Below are 18,609 nucleotides of genomic sequence, written 5' to 3'. Positions count from 1 at the left end.
GGTGGCTGCTTTCTGACAGTCGTTGCCAATGATGGGTGTGTACATGCCTATGGGAGTATATAAGGCCTCGTAAGGGAGTGTGCGGTTCAATTAGTGCCTACCAAAGGAGCAATCCGAAGGTAGCACGGCACAGCGAGATGAAGCAAAAGAACGAAGCTGATGGTTTCCGCAGACGAAACGGACGGAAGCACCAGGTTCAGTTTTATATTAATAGCCTTTTGACGGTCGTACCTCGCCTCCAGCTGATAACTAGGCAAAGAGCTGGACCAGGGCGTACAGCAGCAGAAGGCAGGCTAGTCCGGGATGGCCGGTATCTTGCACCCTACACACGCAGTCTCAGCTCACCCCGCTCCCTAAATGGATGATAGCGTCTTCTCCAGCTAATAGCACGGTGGCACCGAGCAAGATGTCGCCTTGTGACGATACACCTTGCGCCGAGCGAGTGGATGGAACAGGCCTGGGGTACTTGATAAGAGCCAGGCCAGGGGTGGGGGTAAGATTGTGTCGCATGATACACACCACATCGTGAAGCTTCGTATGCCCAATGCGCATAGGTGGTTGTGGTTATTGTGGTAGAGTTTTTTTGCATTATAGGGCTTTTGGAGACACCACGTTTGGTCACGAAACTCAACAGCTCTCTACATACAGTCTCTGTTGTTACCTAGACTTTGTTCGAGGAGAGTGGGTTCGACTGTATGGTAGGTGCGGAGAAGCGTTCAACCCCCTGCAGAGAGCCAAACCAAGCGAGGCAGAACCAACAATGGCTAAGCATGGAACTTGGCATTAAGACAAGCCTCATTGGCGCTGAAGCAAGCACCTGTCGAGCGCTAAGCACTCTCGGCAGGTGAATTGGTACCCCAGTCCATCACAACTCAAGCCACTATCGCGGGCTTGCAATAAATGACTGAATCGAATGTGTCGCCATTCTGAAGCCTTTCTGGAACAATTTTAAAGTTTAAACATCCCGGCCATCTTGCCGCGCCTACGAATCCCCATGCTGGACTGCGCGCTGACTGCTGCAACTCTGATAAGGCTAGTGGACGCAAACTGGACACAGACTTTTGAAACTCCAGAACAAGTCCGAAGCGCGCCCGATGCGAAGGGCCTTTGATAAGACTCTATCGCGCTACCTACGAAATTCAAGCTCGTAGATACAAAGTGTGAGAATACGCTGCTGTTGCGAGTCGTGAAGTCCAGGTCACCCACACTTACGCGTACCGCCCTTGCCATTCCAATAGTGCAGTAATCCAACAGCGGTAGCGCTATGGCCTCTCCGTTCACGGGTTACCGGTGGCAAAATGGCAAGGTATGGTCAGCTTATTTACGTCCGTACATCTAACGGCATAAGCGCTCGCGTCTATCCAATGGCATCTCAAGGTAATGAGAGAATAGCTCCCGGAGTGTGTTCCCATTGAGAACTACAGCCGCTTTGAGTAGGATCGATTTGCAGGGGCCCCTCGTATTTGGTGTTTGCCATCTCTATCCCGTGCTCGCTGTTGCACCGACCGTCTTTCTACTAGGTCGCTTGTCAGACCCAATCATTAATACTGCATGGCGTCTGTTCACCAGTGATCGAGAACAGTAATCTCATAAGCGCAGAAACATAATCCACTTATTCGGGTTGAAATTTCTTGTAAGTGTGTGACATACACGGTATCGCTGTTATCAGCGCACTGTCCGCACGGACGGCCGACCCTCAATTTGCTAGGTCTGTCGATAGCATCAAGTCTCAAAGCTTTGTCAGTGACACTCTGGCATCTTTTTTCCCATAACCTTTGTATGCGCAAAATCCCCAGTCAACATTTTGACGTCTCCACAATCATGCCCACCATGGTCCGTTTGTTGTTGTTGATGTAAACGAGAATTATAGGATCCATCTCCTGCTATAGGATCGCGCGTCGTTGAACGACATACCACCGCAACTACGGAACGGTTATCGTGCGTTAGCCAGGTCCGATCTTTGGCATGTCGTGGTGCTCGCTCAAGCCGCTGAGGTACTTGTTCAACTCCTCGACCTTCTCCTTGTGTGTCTTGACACCCTCCTTCCTCATCTTCTCTTCCAGTCTCTTCCGTCGCATCTCGTCGTGTCGCTTCTCAGCATCCGTCTTTTGTCTGCCACCGCCCTCTCTTATCGATCGTTCGGCGGTCTCGGGTGATAGTGAGCGAGCGGGCGTGCCCGAAGGTGTTTTGTGTGCATCGCTTTCTGTTTCCGGCCGTTTCGCAATGCTCGTAGCGTCTCCATCGGCGGATTTGGCAGAGTCGGTCGTGGACTTGGGCTTCTTTTTCTTCTTTTTCTTATCAACACCAGCACCTTTGAGCTTCAGCGCGCCACTCGAAGCTGTGGCATAGTCGGACGACGGCATCGTGGCTATGTGCCAGTGTTTGGTTGTGAGGTCGGCCCTGGATCCCAGATGGAAGGCGCGCGAAGATCGACAGACGGGTCCACACGTGACCTTTCAGGCACGGCACGGCTCCAAAGGGGTCCCACACTCTGGATGCTCTACCAGCGCTTCGTTCCGTACTATGTAAAAGTCCGTCTCCACTCGGAACACACAGCTCCAGACCCCTTACTGAAGCGGCTTACTAAAATCTGCTTGTGGAATTACAATTCAGTTCTTCCGTCTAGTCTTCTTCAAGCTACCTGAACAAGGCCGTGGCCTGATATGCAGGTGCAAGGATAAACTTTGTATTGCAACTAAAGATTTCAAACACCTCAGGTCAACGGCGCAACAGGAACCTCTATTGTGCACTGCATACTGGCATGTCGCACGTGTTTGGATCTGGCGCAAAGCGCAGAAGCAGACATCGACGTTCTCGCAGGCGGTTATACAAAACCTGATCTTGACGTCACACGTCTGGTTGAAGTACAATAAGCCTCGGTCCGTGAATGGGCAAGACAAACGTTGGCGCATACAATATCGGAATAAGCCCTTCATTGATCTATGTCCCGCATCTGCATGCATACCAAAGTATGACCAATTGCCTCCTTATTGGATCGTTCCCCGCACAGTCTAATCTAGCGATGCCGCCATGTGAAAAGGAACATGTTCCCGTATATGTATGTATGTACTCGCCATGCCGTGTAAACTCCAAGCTATGAAATAAGGTAAAGAAAGAGGAAGGTGAAAAGACTAGTCGGTCCGATAAGTGGAGTAGTATGTACAAAGTCGAAATAAACGAAGCAGCACGCCATAGAAAAAAAGTAGCCAACAGTGGAATATGACCCAAAAGACTGGATCATGGAAATGAAAAGACAGGGACGATTAGCCTAAACATTGTCTGGTGTAAATGGTGGAGTGATTGCCTGGTGAGATCTGAAGACTCTGTTGTCCGGACCCACTCAGTTTGGGTAGCAGGTGAAGTATGTCAGGGTGCAAGGCCGACTTTTACCGGCAATTGCCTAGGAGAGAAGCGCTGCACCAACTCGACGATACCGGCGTATCGCCTGTGTTGATCTTGGTGTTCCACAGCTGTCTTCTCTTCCTGCTCATAGCTCCATGCCGTCGAGATCTCGCATGACGCAAGCCAATTGTGCCCGTTTTGCAGCCTCGGCGAGCAGCGCAGCCTGGTTGAGGTAGTTTGTCGTCTCAGCTGCGGTGTGGCCTGCCCCTGATCTATTGGGCTGATACTCGAAACTGGGGTGTCGTTGGGCCTGTAGACGCTGTTGCTGCTGAGGCTGTTGCTGCTGCTGCGACTGCTGGTTCAGGGAGCCAAAGTAGGCCTGGTTCTGGGGACTCGTCGAGGGCGAGACAGGGGGAGCAGAGCCCGTCGAGGATCGCGAGGCAATGCTGGAGGCAGCAGCACTGTTGTAGCTTGGGGAGGCATTGCTGGACGACTGGAGGGCAGAGAAAGCAGGTCGGGTCTGGGCACCGTACGACTGTTGCGAGTAGTTGGACATTGCTGCGGTTGGTCTGGGCTGGTCTGCTGGTGACTGGAGGATTGTGAAGAGCTGAGCTGAGCTGAGCAGGATAGAAGGCAATAGAGTAGAGCAGAGCAAGAGAGAGGGCGGTGGATGGGTTGCAACGGCGGCCGAGGCGAGCGGGAGAGATAAAGTAAATAGTAGTGGAGCCGTGGTAGCGTATGGGGACCCTCAAATGTACCCTTGCACTGGCGATCTTTGGCGCGAGCGTAGAAGAAATCAATGACCGTAGGTGCGTGCGTATTCGTCTATCCTCAGTGCTTGGTCGACAGCAGGCGAGGAAAAAGCAGCAGGAGGGGGCAGAAGCAAGAAAAGAAGGCGACGAGAAAGATAGGGCCACGCTTGATGGGGGACCACTTGGACCGCGGCTCGGGAGTTCCAGATTACATGCATACTTATCCATGTGCACCACTACGCCTACTAAATCGACCGTCTGATACTAGCCCGGCCTGTAAATTTCGTCACTCTTCAACATCTGCCGATGCTGGCCAGGGCCTCGAGGCGCCAATCTTCCCTAGGCCATGCGCCCGCCGCCTTGTAGGCTCCAATTTCTCTCGCCCTGCGCCCGCCATGCCTGTATGTCCTCGTCCAACCTTCCCCAGACTCGCTAATTACTGACGCCCGCCAGCTCATCCTAATCTCAGGTTCCACCCTCCCACCCCTCCATCCCATGCCCCCGCCGCCACTCTCGCTAACCCGCCCAAAGGTTTCCCTTCCGCGGGCAAAACTACCAGAGCCCGACAACTCCAGCAATTTTTCGAGTCAAAGATTGCCAGCGCTCCTCCTGATGCCCGCACGTCCCGCCTGAAGGTGCATCTTATCAATGACCAGACTCTCGGCGTGCCGCGCTCCGTCTACCGTACGGCCAGAGCCGAAAAGGATGCACGTGCGGAAGAATATTCTGCCGTCAAGAGAGTCTTGTCACGGGATGACATCGTTATTGCAGATGGCCTGAACTACATAAAGGGGTTTCGCTACCAGTTGTACTGCGAGGCCAAAGCCCTGCAGACCCCCAGCTGCGTGGTCAGTACAGCATTGTCGCTTCCAGGTCACCGCGCTAACAGTCCTAGAGCTGCACGTAGGTACGCCGCCCGACCGATGTCGCGAGAACAACAAGAAACTCTTGGCGAATCAGGAGAGTGACGGCGGATACGAAGAGGATGTCTTTGAGAACCTCATCTTCCGATACGAAGAGCCCAATGGCATGACGCGCTGGGACAGTCCATTGTTCATCGTGGTTGAAGAAGATGAGACGCCGCCATGCGACCAGATATGGGAAGCCATGATTGGCAGTGACGGCAAGATGAAGACTGTCAGGCCCAACATGGCGACAGTGCTGGTGCGTGTTTTGGGTCCTTCTCGTTATGCTAATCTAACCTCCTTTAGAAACCGGCGACCGAGCAAAACTACCTCTACGAACTTGACAAGACGACGTCGGACATTGTCACGCAGATAATGGTCTACCAGAAAGACCACGCCGGTGAAGGAGGTGGACAAATAGCCGTAGCAGATGTCGAGAAGCCCATTGAACTGCCCGCGACGCCAATGACTCTACCGCAACTTCAGCGCATACGACGCCAGTTCATCACCCTAAACCGACAACACAGCTTTTCGAAGGCGAGGATAAAGGAGGTCTTTGTCAACTACTTGAACGCCGAGTTTTTGCGCTAGTATTCTTGTAGTCATCTGTGCATGTTGCAGGACAGAGCCGCTTTTAGGGCTGCCATAGTCAAAGAAAACTATGTAGGCGCGCCCCGATGTCGGAATTATATCCCCAATAGAAACAAAGATTGTGTGATACCAAACATGCTGTTCAAAGAAACCCCCCTCCCCATCCTCCGACTTTCCCCGACCCTGCAGGGCCTCTGCGCTACCGCTGCAAACGAACATCGGTATCACCAATGCACAGCGCTGTCGTTCTAATCCAACTAAGTAGGTGTACGTAGCCCACTGCTATCGCGCTTAACAAGCCAAACATTGCATGATACGTACCCCGTTTCCCCGCCCCGCCCCGCTCCCCATTCTACCCTCTTTCTCTACATACACACTAGACCTCTTTTTTTTCCCGACTCAACTAGCCCTTTTTCTTCCGACTCGCGTGCTGCAAAACCAATGTTGCAAACTGACGCCACTACCACATTCCACTCCCCAACGCGGGGAGGGGGGGCCACGTGCACGTGCGGATCCGCGCAACTTGCGTGCATGCGATGCGTGCGTATGTGCGTGTGTGTACATAGGAAGATTTTCACACAATACATTCCCATAGGCTGTGCAGTGGGGGGAAACAAATACTGTATTTGGGAATCCCCTACTCTACGCACGGATTTTTCTCCCTTGTACACTATCCAATTTCAATCGTGATGGTCGCCTGCCCCCCTGGTTTGTTATGACGTTGGCTGCGTCATGGGGATTCCTAGTAGAGTAATGTTGGAGGTAGGGGCGGGTTGCTGGCGATCACGATTGCGATCGTGATGAGGGAATAGAGGGAGAGTGTGTGGATCGGGGTGAGGTCATTTGGATGTAGGCCCTTGTAATTTTTGGGGGCGAATGGGGAAAGGGGGGAAGTTTGGAAGTAGGAAGGACTTTTGAGTTTGAAGCATCATCATGATCATCGTAACGGGGAGGGGGGGAGAGGTTGAACGAAGGGGAAATGTTGGTGCGAGAGGCTTGTGTACCGTTTTTATTGAAGCTGCATGTAGCTTTGTTGGTTTGTTACCTTGCTTCACTGTTAGAAATAAGAGTTGTCTCATAGACAAAGATGTAGGAGGGTTGGAATGGTTAGATCTGTACTACCCCATGATTCCCAGAGAGAGAGAGAGAAATCAAGAACCATCCAAACTGAAATCCTTCTTTCACCCCACCAATCAACCCCTCCTCGCTCACAATCCTTGCAGAACCCCAAGCTCAGCCGTCTTTTTTTTTACCCCGCATAACAAACATTCCCACGTGTAAGACCACGAGGCGCTGCACGACTGGTTCGGTCCATACGGTTTCCCTTGTTTGCATCATCCCAGTATCGCACCACCATATTCCATGGTTCCGTGCTCCATGGTTCCATGTCAAGCCGCAACGTGCTCAATCCCTAGCCCCCCTCCCTACTACTTGACACTCTGGACGATGCCGGTACGTATGACCAAGTCAACCTCGGCACCTGGGTACGGTACGTGCAGGATTTCGCTTTCTTCATTCATCTACTTTACACATATTTGTTCACCCTACTCTACGGTGAGGTGGGCTGTTTCTGTGTTTCAGTCGTGACGATTATGTGGCGCATATGTGGCTGAACAGCGGAAACATGATTCGAGTCTTTTTTTTTCCTTTTGTCCGGAGAGGCTCCGGAGGGAGGGAGAGAGGGCCGGACAAGGGGGTCGGTCTGTGATTGAGTGTTCGGGAGAGAGCGGTGAGAAGAAGGCAGACTGGGTGGGTAGATGGGATTGATTTGGATTGTCCTGGGTGAACGATTTTCTGTGGAGTGAGTGTGAGAGGGATTCTGGAAGAATGAACACGTGAGCATTTGAGTGTATGTGTTAGGTAAAGCTTCGAATTCATTAATGCTTCTTCAGCCCTGCGCTCGTGTCTGGGGTAATTTAGGCTATTTGCGATGTACTCATTTCTAGGTATGATAATGTATCTAATGTGAAACCTGGTGCACCGAAAAGGTGAGATGAAATAGCTTGAGTGTAGGGTGTATTTTGCCAGGTACCATGCTGAAGGGTATTTTGGAGGCAATGCAGGATAAATTGAATGACTATCTCTCGAAAGTGAAAAGATGGAACATGTTCGGGAAGAATCGTGATGTTTGAATCATTACGAAACTAAAAAAGATTATATGCAATAACGAACCCTTACATTCTGCCAAATGGAAATGACAAAGGGAAGAAAACTCGGAATCTCATCCTCCCAGCGGCGTTTTTGCTCTTGTAGTGAGCTTGGTATCTCAAACAAACAACGAAAAAAAAGAACTAAAAGTCAAATCAAAACGTGAATCGAATCCAAATCATCCCAACCCTCCTGACGCCCATTCGCACTAGACGAATATTTTCCAATATACAAACCCATCAACATGTCGTCGCATCATTATAACCATAACTCACAATCTGGAGTAGTTGCCGTCAAGCCCAACAAGATTCGCAGCATCCTCGTAATCGCCAGGGATCATGATACCAGGGTACAGGCCATCGCTACCAGGCGTAGACCCGTAGTCGCAAGCAGCACTATTGAATTCTTCTCCGCTAGTCAAGCTCTCATCGCTGAAGCTGAGAACGCTTTGGGGCGGCGGGGCCTGGGAGGCGTAACTGTTCCAGTTCCAGACATTGGGAGACCATGTAGTGTTGCTGTCAGTGGTAGCAGACAAGGGTGTCATATCGAGTAGAGCGTCGGCTGGTGGACCACCATATATGGTGTCGTAGATGTTCGTTTGTCCGTTGTCCAGTGATGAGAGAAGACGCTCCCAATCTGCCGGCGAAACCTCGGACTTGGTAGCTTGGTTACTATTTGAGATCACATAACCAGCTAATGAATCCATCGGGAAAGACATGTAGTCGATGTTGCGTTGCTGCTGTTGACTGACAGGTTGGCTTGGATGGCGCTTGTTTGGCACTGAAAAGGATGCACGGTGAGACAATGGGCTCAAATTTGGCTCTGAACGAGCAGTTGGGGGTTCCGACCGAATCGAAGATAAACTCGTTGAAGAGTGGTTAGGATGAGAGCCTACGTGGGGGGAAAGGGCAGGAAGCGTTGCACGACGCGGTTCCCGAGCGTTTGCACGGGCAGCTTTCGAGGCACCTGGGGAGAAGCGTGCTGCTAAAGCCTTGAGCGACTTCTGCGTGGCACGGAAAGTATCCAAAGGCGCGCCCATGTTTTGATCGGAGTTGTGCCGTGAAAGGGGTGGTGCTGGCATCTGGTCCACGCTTGGTACAGCCACTATGCCACAGCCTATCCGGCGGAAGTCAGTGTAACCAGCTGCGTTTCCGTGCTCGAGCATGTCCATGACGGTACAAGCGAGGCGGTTGCTTTCTTTGATGAGCTTGCCTTCGCGGGCCAGGTTGAGCGCCTGGAAAAGCAGACCGAAACCAGCTTGCACGAGAACCTCATTGCGGTTGAGGCAGAAGGAGAAGCTGAGTTTGCGTTCGTCGAGGAGCTCGACAATCTGCACAATGTGTTTACAGGAATCCCCAATAGCTACCACAGCTGAAGACGCTCTGTCGCCGAGATTGGCAACAATAGCTGGACGGTACACCAGAGCTCTGATGTGGTGATATGCAAGAGACTGGCGTTGTTAGTATCGGGGACCTGGCGCTAAGCGGGTTGTACATACCAAGATGGGAGAACGGCTGCTTGTGACGTTGGTGCTCGGTTTGTCTTGTGCGAATGTGAGCTTGAGGTGCGGTGCAAGGTTGCTTTGCCAGTCCTCTAATTCGTCGGCCAATGTTGCTATGGTGCGGAAAGAGATGTCATGAGACGCCGATCCGGGATAGAGTTCCATAAGAACCCTGGACAGGATGCGTGACAGGCGGAAGAGGGCTAGCGCACTGGAGAGCTTGGTGTATTCGCCCGGCAATGTCGGCAGGAATCCCTTCTCTGTGACGTATTCGTCATCAGCATCTACAGGATACTCACAGTGCACATCTTCCTCGCGAATCAGTTTCGGAAGACCAATGTGTGCAGCAGAAAAGCTATAGAAAATCAGCAACGTGGCTGCAATTTATCGGTAACATAAACTTACCAGTCGACGGTGTAGAGTGACCAAAAGGTCTTCTTGCGTGTTTCACATGTCAGCGCGTCAAGTGCGAAGCGCTTCTGGGACTGATGCAAGCCAAGGCGTTGTGACAGGCCGATAGCCAAGCCTTTGTACTTGAGCAGCTGAGAGTAATCCGCTCTCAAGAGGCAGAAAATCTGAGCAAGAACAAAACACTGAAGGGTTGTTATATCGTTGGCCATCAAGAAGCTCTTGATTGCGCTCTGCCACTGAGCTTCGAAAGAGTCGACATCTTGGCCGTCGCGAGGCTGCGAAGTGTCAGTTTGTAGTAAAGAACGTGACAGGTTTTGGGCACGTACGTCGCTAGAAAGTGCAGCGATTCCAAAGACCAGGTTGAGTTGGGCAATGGACTTTTTGTCGGTCATAGTGTCTGGGCTGGCAACATATTGCTCGTATAGACCTAAGAAGGTTGGGCGATGGAGGATTGGGAACAAGGGTGCCCACTCTTGGAAGAATATGTTGACCATCTGATCTGAGACTAGACGAGGAGGGGCCTTGAACGATACTGGACGTTTTGATTGAGTGGCAGCTGGCTTTGCACCTGCGCCGAAGAAGACACCCGAGTCAACGTCGGTTGAGAGTCTGCCTGCTTCTTGTGCTTTTTGCTTGAAGGCCTCTGCGAAATGTCAGACATGGGTGCTGCCGGAGAGGGAGCAGAGATCGTACCAACAAGTGTTCGTCCAGCCGAACTGCCTACAAAGTAAGAATCATGGTTTACGTCGTCGAGTAAATGTGGCGCCTGCTGCACTTTGAACGTGTCGTCCTTCTCTTGTGACTCTTCACGTCCTTCCGATATTCCCGGAGATTGTGGCGATGCTCGTCTTGCAGGTGCTTGCGATGCTGAAGAATGCGAGTGGATCCGCGATAGCATGTCAATCTTCTCGTCTTTTTCGTCGAGCAGTTCTTTAAGTTCCCGAACTTCGCTTTCCAAAGCACGGACGCGCTCTTCTAAAGACTCCGTGTATCCTCTGGGGAAAGCACGACGGCTGAGCTTGTCACTCGTCTTGCACTCGAATCCAACATTTGTACACTGCGTGCAACTAGGGCGGATACCGTCGCATCGTATCTTCTTAGAGCGACAACGATCGCAGGCTTGGGCGATGCGGCTCTGACAGCTTGAGCCGACTTTGATGACCTTCATGGGCAAGATTCCAGGCATGGTGGCGATATTTTCGTGTCTGCGCGTTGTGGATAGTATGGAAGTGCTGCTTGTCGTAGGCCCAACGGGCAGTCGCTAATAGGTAGTGTTGGGTCCTGTCATCCGATGCTCTGGTATTTCTGGGTTTGCGAAAAGCGTGTAGTCGGCAGAGTTTGATTGTTGTTGGTGTCGAGAGACGTGTGCTGGTGTCGCAGTGTAGACACAGCCGGTTAAAGTCGAGGTGAGCGTGTGCCCAGATTGAACGAGGGGGTTAAAGGTGAGCGGAAGAATCGGAGCGGCCTGGCAAATGTACATAAAGCTGCTACCTGCTACCCTGGTCTAGTCAGATCCTGGGGAATTTGTGGGTGGCTGCGGGGGCGGAAAGGCGCCATCCCAATCCCATCAGGCCACAGACGAGCAGCAGGCGTCGTTGCCGATACATTTTCGCTCATCACTAGCCACCAAACCTTAATCATGACTGGCTGCGATCAGCATGCGGGGGCTGACTGCTGCTTGACGGCCGTTCTCGGCGTCCCTCATCGCGTGTGATCCTCATCGCGTGTGATGATCGGCCCTTTGATCCTCCACGGAGTGTTGGTTTGACGAAACAGCAGGAAAGACGTCAGCCACAGTGCTCCTGTTGGGCCTTACTCCCCTCGCCTGCCTGGTGATACGCTAGACCTGCGTAGAACTGTGGTTATTGGAGTCTACCCACGAGTCATCTTCATGGAGGGTATAGTACCAGAGGCCTTTTCGCTAAGAACCACGTCTCATTTGCTGCTCGTATTCATATACACTACTGTAGGAGTATGTACTCGAAATCTACTCCATGTGCGTGCCACCCTTGCTACGGGATTTTTGAATTTACCCAAGCAAACCAGCGCAATCCTGAGCCACCCTGATATTGTTCTAGAAGAATGCTGCTTAGTACACAACGTGACAAGCTGTTGATCCCACTCAAGCCACGAGGATCACCCTTCTTAGCTTTGCAGAAAAGACATCTTGCATACCGTTCATTGGTATTGGGTAGCTGATCTCTGTGGAACGTACGACGTGGCGTGATCGTATTACCTACACAGTATACACACTACAACTCATCATGACTGCTGAAGCTATACTCTAGTATTAAATATTAAATACCTGTGCGCCAGCCGTAGGAGAAAGTGCATTATCATATGAGTGAGCGACGCGATGTGCACGGCAGAGAATCACTACTTCGTAGTATGTTTTATGGTGGATGCGCTTGCTTCCGGATGATCCGTCACTAATATCGCCGTGCCTATTAGAAGGCAGGTAGGATTGGATCGATGGATGCGTCCTCAAGAAAAATCAACTTCTTCCTCCTGTTCATCCATACCTAGATAATGTATGACAGTGGGTGAGTCTAACAATCTTGCTTTCTGTAGTCAACGTCAGTGTCTGTTCCTGGTTGCACGTGGCAGCTGCAGGAACGCGTTCTGCACGTGTGGTCGATCAAGCGCACGTTGCCGACCTGCACCAACATGCACTTGGCAACCCAGGCGGTGAGGATTGTATCCTACCGCTGAACAATGAAACTATGTAACCATTTTGAAACGTAGGAGAGAGGAAGGGATGGTTCTCACCTGTTTGTCAAAGAGGGATGTGGCACGTTGGAGCATGTTCAGCTCTAAGCTTCGGAGCCGCTCTGCTAGTTTCCATGGTAATTCGCGAATAGTGTCCTCGCGCTTGATGCCTTGAGCACCCCTGAGCGCCTCGATCTGCGTATCAATGCGGGCTTGCAAGAGGACTGTCGCACGCAGCTGGAAAACGTCCCAAGTTGCGTCCTCTTCAAGATGTTTACGTAGCTTAGAGGTATCCAGCTCACTCTCTCTCCAAAAACCCTGGATACTTTTCTTGCCATCAGTGGTTTGCCTGACCTTGAAGTCTAATCCATCTTCCTCATTGACTACAACAAGCCATATGAAGTCGCCCTCCCAATCTATCTCGCCGTCTTTTTCGAAGATGCGGAATCCTGGCGCTTCTGTTGAAACATAGATTTTTGCAGGTCTGAGAGGATCATCGTCTGGAATGTCAAGATCCAGGAACATGACTTTTGCAGAGGTCATGCCATCTTCGAGAAATCCATATGAAAAGATGTTTTCGCACGCGCCTTTGTTGTCACCATACCTACGTTTGTCAGCGCATTGTTTTGGTCCGTCCTTGGCGACATACGTGATTGTTACTTCGCCCCCTTGTTCAATGTTTTGGCCCTCTCGAAGCAGGAGCAAGCCATTTCCGTTGCTATCTGTTTCATATAAGGCGGCTGTGGCATTACCCGATGCGTGATTGGCCATGTCAACGCATGGCATCATGCAATCGCCAGCACCTGGAAATTCCAAGGCTCTGGACCTGTACATGGCATCGACTCGCATCCAATCATCAAAGGTGAGCATGCCGTCTTCTTCGTCCCACCAAAACTTATTGCACCATGGGATGGATTCTGTAGCGGTCCGCAGGTTCTCGAACTCGCGCAGTAGACTGTTGAGCTTTGCACTGACAGCAGGCTTGAGAGTAGTTCCGACCAGAAGCTCCCGCTCCTCTTCTGTCCAAAAAGTGGGAAGAAGCTCATCTGGGAGAAACTTGATATACTGCGTTAGAGGGTTCAGCAGACCCACCTCCTTTGTGTCTGGGCAACAGATGGTAGCTTGGAGGAGCAGGAATGAGAGCACGGCGCCTCTTGTTGTCTGCAAAGTGTTACTATTGTGGGCACTCTATTGCTAGAGCCTATCACGCACCCTTCCGAAGTCTCCAAGGGCTTCAAGAAGATCATGTAGACGATGATCCGACTTTGCAAGGAGATGTATATTTTGACGAGAGATGATCAATTCTTTGGGCACTACGATGAGAGGGTCGACATTGCTGCCTTGGAGGTTCTGGTCGGCGATGACGGTTGAACCTCTGTCCTCATGGCCAGGCAGGGGACCAATTTTGACCTTATTGAAGGTGACGCCATGAAAAGTGGCCCAGGTAGGCAATGCATCAATGGGCTGTTTGAGCCATCCCTCGGTTCTGCCTCTGCGTATCATTTCCACAGGATGGTTCTGTAGATGTATGGATGTATGGATGGATGGATGTTGTTTTGATGAGGGTGTGGGGGAAGTTTAGTTGCAGTCGTCAGGTGATGTTATGTTTTACAAGGTGCATGTTTGGCGATGGCCAATAAGCGTCTTATCGATACCGTGGGAGGCATGTACGTATTGTATACACTACTACATGTCTACCCACACCATACCGCACAACACAACATCAGTTCCCCTGCAGGACAACTGCAGCCATGGCAGTCAGGGCGAAGCCACATGGGCGGACCTGCGTGTTCGTGTGGCTGGCGGCAGCATTACCATGGCAGCCGAGTGGCAGCAATGGCGGTATGATGGAGATGCAGATGGACATGGGCGGTGGCACTGGACCCTGTGAGGTCATGTAGGAGGAACGACAGCTGCAGGGAGAAGGCCGACAGCGTTGGTTTCCTTAGAGACGAGAGCAGTCCAGGCCGAGCAGAGAGGGGCTACAAGCGGCCAGCTCAGCGGTGCATGTTGCAGGAGCATAACAACGGGCAGTGCGGCAGATGGGCAGTAGGGGAGGGCGCCCGCTCGTGCCTTGTTGTCATGGCGCTCGGGCCACATGGCCCAGAGTTGTTGTGATGCTGTTGGCGGGTGTGCCGAAACCATGGAGCGGAGCTAGTGCCGCCGTCCGTGCGGCTGTAAACAACAACAACACCGACATGTGCTTAAACTTGCAATCACTCCCGCACCACGGCCATCTCTACCATTATTCCTTAACCCAGACCGCAGCAGGAACAGCAGACGGCCTTCTCGCCATCTCGCCGCCCGCCTCTCCTTCACCACCAGCTCTCCGCCCGCCTCCGCTGCGCCGCGCCACCGAGTCTGCTGCTCTCGTCCCAAGTCGGCCTCTCGTGACGCTCCGCTATCTTCGTGCGCAGTAGCCCATCGTCGCTTCCTTCCGCTGTAACAGGCAAGCACTTTGAGAGTCGCCCCTTCCTGTTCATGTCTTCGCACCGCGAACGGACTTCCAAAATGCCTCGCGCGTCCACAACCAGCTACGGCCAGGTCATCGAGGTGAGCACCAAAACAATGCGCCATTGGACCAAATACTGATCCCCGCGCCCCTTAGTACATCCAAGACCGTCTCTACCTGGCCTCGTATACGTATGCTCCGGATGCGTCTACTCCGTTCCCTTATCCCAAGCAGTCCCAGTCGCCTTCCAAGCGGTCGTCGCGCGCCCATGGCGGCCCTACAGCTCCAGCACACAAGGTGCTCCCGCCCGTCTACTTTAGCATTGACAAGACGCTCCTGTACAATGCTTTCCACGGTGACTTTGGCCCACTTCACATTGGTCACCTCTACCGCTTCGCCGTACAGCTGCACGAGGTCCTAGGCGACCCCGCCAACGAGGACCGCGCAGTCGTCTTCTGGAGCAACGCCGACTCGAGGAGTAAGAACACTCCATCTCTGCCGCTTTTACGCACCAATTAACATGCCTAGGTCGCGCAAACGCTGCTTGTATCCTGGCATGCTACATGGTGCTTATCCAGTCATGGCCTCCTCACCTGGCCCTCGCCCCTATCGCACAAATGGATCCTCCCTGCATGCCCTTCCGCGACGCCGGCTACAGCCAGGCCGACTATGTGCTCAACATCCAGGATGTCATCTACGGTGTATGGAAAGCCAAGGAAGAAGGCCTCTGCGGACTCAAGGACTTCAGTCTGGAGGAGTACGTGTGCGCTTGTTGCTTCTTATTACAGCTGCTAACTTTGTCAGATACGAAAAGTACGAGCGCGTAGACATGGGAGATTTCAACTGGATCACCCCCGACTTCCTTGCCTTTGCCTCGCCACAACAAAAGCCCACACACGAGATCCCCGCTTCCTCGCCCATGTATGCGACGCTTCCTTCCAACATTGCCGAGATCCAAAGATCCGACCTTCCTAGTCCTTTCAAGAACGTACTCTCACATTTCTGCGCGCGCAACGTCGGCCTCGTCGTTCGGTTAAACTCGGAGCTGTACTCGTCCTCGTACTTCACCAAGCTGGGCATTCAGCACCTGAACATGATCTTTGACGATGGAACATGTCCGCCCCTGTCCCTTGTTCGCAAGTTTGTCAACCTTGCACACGAGATGATCACTGTACAAAAGCGAGGCATCGCCGTTCACTGCAAAGCTGGTCTTGGACGAACTGGCTGTCTCATTGGTGCATACCTCATCTACAAGCACGGCTTTACTGCCAACGAGATCATCGCTTACATGCGATTTATGCGCCCAGGAATGGTCGTAGGCCCTCAACAGCACTGGCTGCACCTGAACCAGGGCACTTTCCGCGAGTGGTGGTACGAGGACACCATGAAGGCCAAGTATGCTCAGATGGTACCTTCCACACCCACAAAGTCATCGCACAAGCAGCGCCTTGCTAGCAACGGACAAACATTCACTCCCCCCAACGGATCGCAGAAGCGCGCAGCTCTGGGCGAGATTGAGTCGAACGAGCGCAGCAATTCAGGACACATTGGTGTATTAGACGACAACCTGCCTGCGCCGACACCTGGCCAGCCGCGAAAGACTAGCAAGCTTTACGGCAACGGATCGCGACAATCGCCCCAGCGCATTGACGAGAACGAGCCATTCACAAAGTCGCACACAGAAGTGAGGGCCGACATTACCCGCTTCGACGGCGAGTCAGACGAGGAGTTCCACCTTCGCCAGATTGCGCGACGGACATCGTCGCGTTCGCCCCAGCGTTCGCCCACCCTCAAGGATAAGCAACGCCGTGCTTTCAGCACCACGTCTGTCATCCAGACTTCGGTAACGCACACATCTTTTGGCTACGGCGAAGAGAGCGATCTCGAGAACACCGCACCAACCGGCGCGCGGCCAAAGACACCAAAGGAGAAGAGCGGCAATGGCAGCATCAGCATGACCAAGGTGCGATCGAGCCCTTCACGGCGAAGCACCGACGGAAAGGCTGGTGTACGAAAAACCAGCGGCCGCGTTGGCAGCGTTGGCAACGCCATATCACGAACCAAAGCATGATGAACGTTTCTGGATTTTCCACTTCTTAGTCTCCATCTCCATCGCAACGGAGTTCCAGCATGGCGCCACAGGACACTACACTTATTACGATTGTGCTAGCTTCGATTTTCTCCTGTCCAAGTCAAGTCCTCGTCTATCCAGCATGCGTGCCTGGCTTTTGGCGCTACAAATGTCTTTATACATATTATAGGGGTCCGGCGTTTTTGGGATTGCCAATGTGAGCATATTGGCCTTTTGGGATATCTCTGCTTGGTACTTAGTCGGGGCCGGCGCATGGAGTGCGTCGATTTATTCTTTTCTTGTTATTCTTTTTTTCACTTTTTTTCTACTGTCTCGTCACCGATGGTGGGGGGTGGAGTTTGTGCCTGGCTTTACTAGTAGTCTTGTCCCTTTTCGCGCTTTATTTAGCTGCGGATATGTTCATGACGTGTATGAGTTTCATGATGAGCGTAATTCCAGACTTCTTTTTCAAAACAACATATTGATTCCTGAGTTTGATGTGATCGATGAGTGATGTGAAGAATATTTCATATCCCAGCCAAGTCTTCTCATGATGTTCAGGAAGAGCGCACGTGACATGTCTATCCACTTCCAAAAAAATCTATGTTCTCCATCACGTCCACCTATCTCAAGTACAATCAAGAATACACAATGTAACCGTCTCATGTCCGATCAGCACGGGACTCGAACCCGCAACCTTGGCCTTTACTTTGCTTTGCTCTGCTTTATGTAGATGCTGGCATAGGAGGGCCACGCGCTACCATTGCGCCAACCGACCTGATTGTCATGAAGCTATCTTGTGTGGTATGTTGTACATGTATCCATATTGCACCTGGAATTCCTGCTTCATGTGAGCTTGGAAACCGATGAACAGAATATATTCTCTTTTCTTATTTGTGGGACGGTTAGTGTCTTCGGCGAATTTTTTTTTAGGGTGGTTCAAAGTGGATATGTGTGTAGGATGTGGAGACCCTTACTTTTAAACCCTAAAATAGTTTAACAATAGTTATATAGTTATATGTATATATATGTCTATTAGGCATTCCCCCATTAGTGTGGTGCAACATATATATATAACTATACCTCTTTTGTACTTGGATCTCTTGTTTCATGTTGGTTGGGAAGGGGATGCGATAGTATTTGTGTGGGTGGGAATATATTCTCCGACCAGTTAGTTAAGGGAAGATGTTGGAGTAGCGTTCGATCCCGCACAACCAAGAAACCTACCTTCCTAAGATAAATTCAAAGAAGAATAGAAGTCATATATCTTATATACCGCACTAGGCCTAGTTAGCTAGCGCTGCAGCGTTGCTTAAGATTCTACAGATAGTGCAGATGTGAAGTGTTTCGCAGAGAGGCACAAAATATATCAGTTAGAGTGAATTGAGACGAATCCTTGAGTGGTTACTCAAGGTTTAGATGGGACTATAAATTCTATGCACGTGACTGTGGCTTTATTGGCCTGAGGGGTACCCGGTGGATCTTCCAGGGTTGGCCCTACCTGGGTCTATGGTTCAGAGTATCGTGGCAGGTACGCCATACGCCAAACAGATGCAAACAATTAAAGCCATATATTTTATATACCGCGCTTTGCCTAGTTAGATAGCGCTGCGGCGCTGCTTAAGATTTTACTAATGGTGCAGGCTGGCTATTTAGTTATGGCTTGCAACTGGAATGGCTTGCTGCCACACAATTTAGTGCAAGCCAGCAAGCTCAATGCAGGTGAG

General features: G+C 51.6%; 6 protein-coding genes and 1 non-coding gene across 7 annotated transcripts; 2 read left to right on the top strand and 5 right to left on the bottom strand.

Annotated features, from left to right (window-relative positions):
* Positions 1–1,586: 1,586 nt before the first annotated feature.
* On the bottom strand, positions 1,587–2,611 carry COCSADRAFT_243555 (uncharacterized protein). Its single transcript, XM_007705641.1, has one exon. It carries the CDS (start codon positions 2,361–2,363, stop codon positions 1,944–1,946), a length of 420 nt encoding a protein of 139 aa, XP_007703831.1. The 5' UTR covers positions 2,364–2,611; the 3' UTR covers positions 1,587–1,943.
* A 578-nt stretch (positions 2,612–3,189) lies between these two features.
* On the bottom strand, positions 3,190–3,898 carry COCSADRAFT_345790 (uncharacterized protein; the record flags this gene model as incomplete). The annotated part of the gene is made up of 1 exon (XM_007705640.1): positions 3,190–3,898. The coding sequence occupies one exon, from the start codon at positions 3,896–3,898 to the stop codon at positions 3,488–3,490; it is 411 nt and encodes a 136-aa protein (XP_007703830.1). The 3' UTR covers positions 3,190–3,487.
* A 474-nt stretch (positions 3,899–4,372) lies between these two features.
* COCSADRAFT_125381 (uncharacterized protein) lies at positions 4,373–5,720 on the top strand. Its single transcript, XM_007705639.1, has 5 exons — positions 4,373–4,495; positions 4,548–4,563; positions 4,626–4,942; positions 4,992–5,258; positions 5,306–5,720. The coding sequence occupies exons 1-5, from the start codon at positions 4,490–4,492 to the stop codon at positions 5,588–5,590; spliced, it is 891 nt and encodes a 296-aa protein (XP_007703829.1). The 5' UTR covers positions 4,373–4,489; the 3' UTR covers positions 5,591–5,720.
* Positions 5,721–7,721: 2,001 nt separating this feature from the next.
* On the bottom strand, positions 7,722–11,084 carry COCSADRAFT_243527 (uncharacterized protein). Its single transcript, XM_007705638.1, has 5 exons — positions 10,344–11,084; positions 9,977–10,293; positions 9,645–9,925; positions 9,237–9,594; positions 7,722–9,188 (listed from the first exon to the last, which is right to left on the bottom strand). The coding sequence occupies exons 1-5, from the start codon at positions 10,834–10,836 to the stop codon at positions 8,010–8,012; spliced, it is 2,628 nt and encodes an 875-aa protein (XP_007703828.1). The 5' UTR covers positions 10,837–11,084; the 3' UTR covers positions 7,722–8,009.
* A 600-nt stretch (positions 11,085–11,684) lies between these two features.
* On the bottom strand, positions 11,685–13,947 carry COCSADRAFT_125376 (uncharacterized protein). Its single transcript, XM_007705637.1, has 4 exons — positions 13,572–13,947; positions 13,009–13,520; positions 12,420–12,963; positions 11,685–12,215 (listed from the first exon to the last, which is right to left on the bottom strand). The coding sequence occupies exons 1-4, from the start codon at positions 13,860–13,862 to the stop codon at positions 12,135–12,137; spliced, it is 1,428 nt and encodes a 475-aa protein (XP_007703827.1). The 5' UTR covers positions 13,863–13,947; the 3' UTR covers positions 11,685–12,134.
* A 633-nt stretch (positions 13,948–14,580) lies between these two features.
* Positions 14,581–17,343, top strand: COCSADRAFT_184289 (uncharacterized protein). The gene is made up of 4 exons (XM_007705636.1): positions 14,581–14,912; positions 14,968–15,289; positions 15,340–15,568; positions 15,616–17,343. Exons 1-4 carry the CDS (start codon positions 14,841–14,843, stop codon positions 16,880–16,882), a joined length of 1,890 nt encoding a protein of 629 aa, XP_007703826.1. The 5' UTR covers positions 14,581–14,840; the 3' UTR covers positions 16,883–17,343.
* Positions 17,344–17,551: 208 nt separating this feature from the next.
* On the bottom strand, positions 17,552–17,660 carry COCSADRAFT_t75. The gene has a single exon. It is a non-coding gene; the product is annotated as a tRNA-Arg (tRNA).
* Positions 17,661–18,609: the final 949 nt, after the last annotated feature.

The sequence above is a fragment of the Bipolaris sorokiniana genome, assembly GCF_000338995.1.
Source record: "Bipolaris sorokiniana ND90Pr unplaced genomic scaffold COCSAscaffold_14, whole genome shotgun sequence".
Lineage (NCBI taxonomy): Eukaryota > Fungi > Ascomycota > Dothideomycetes > Pleosporales > Pleosporaceae > Bipolaris > Bipolaris sorokiniana.
Note: the sequence above shows the minus strand (reverse complement) of the source record. Positions and strands in the feature narration are given on the sequence as shown.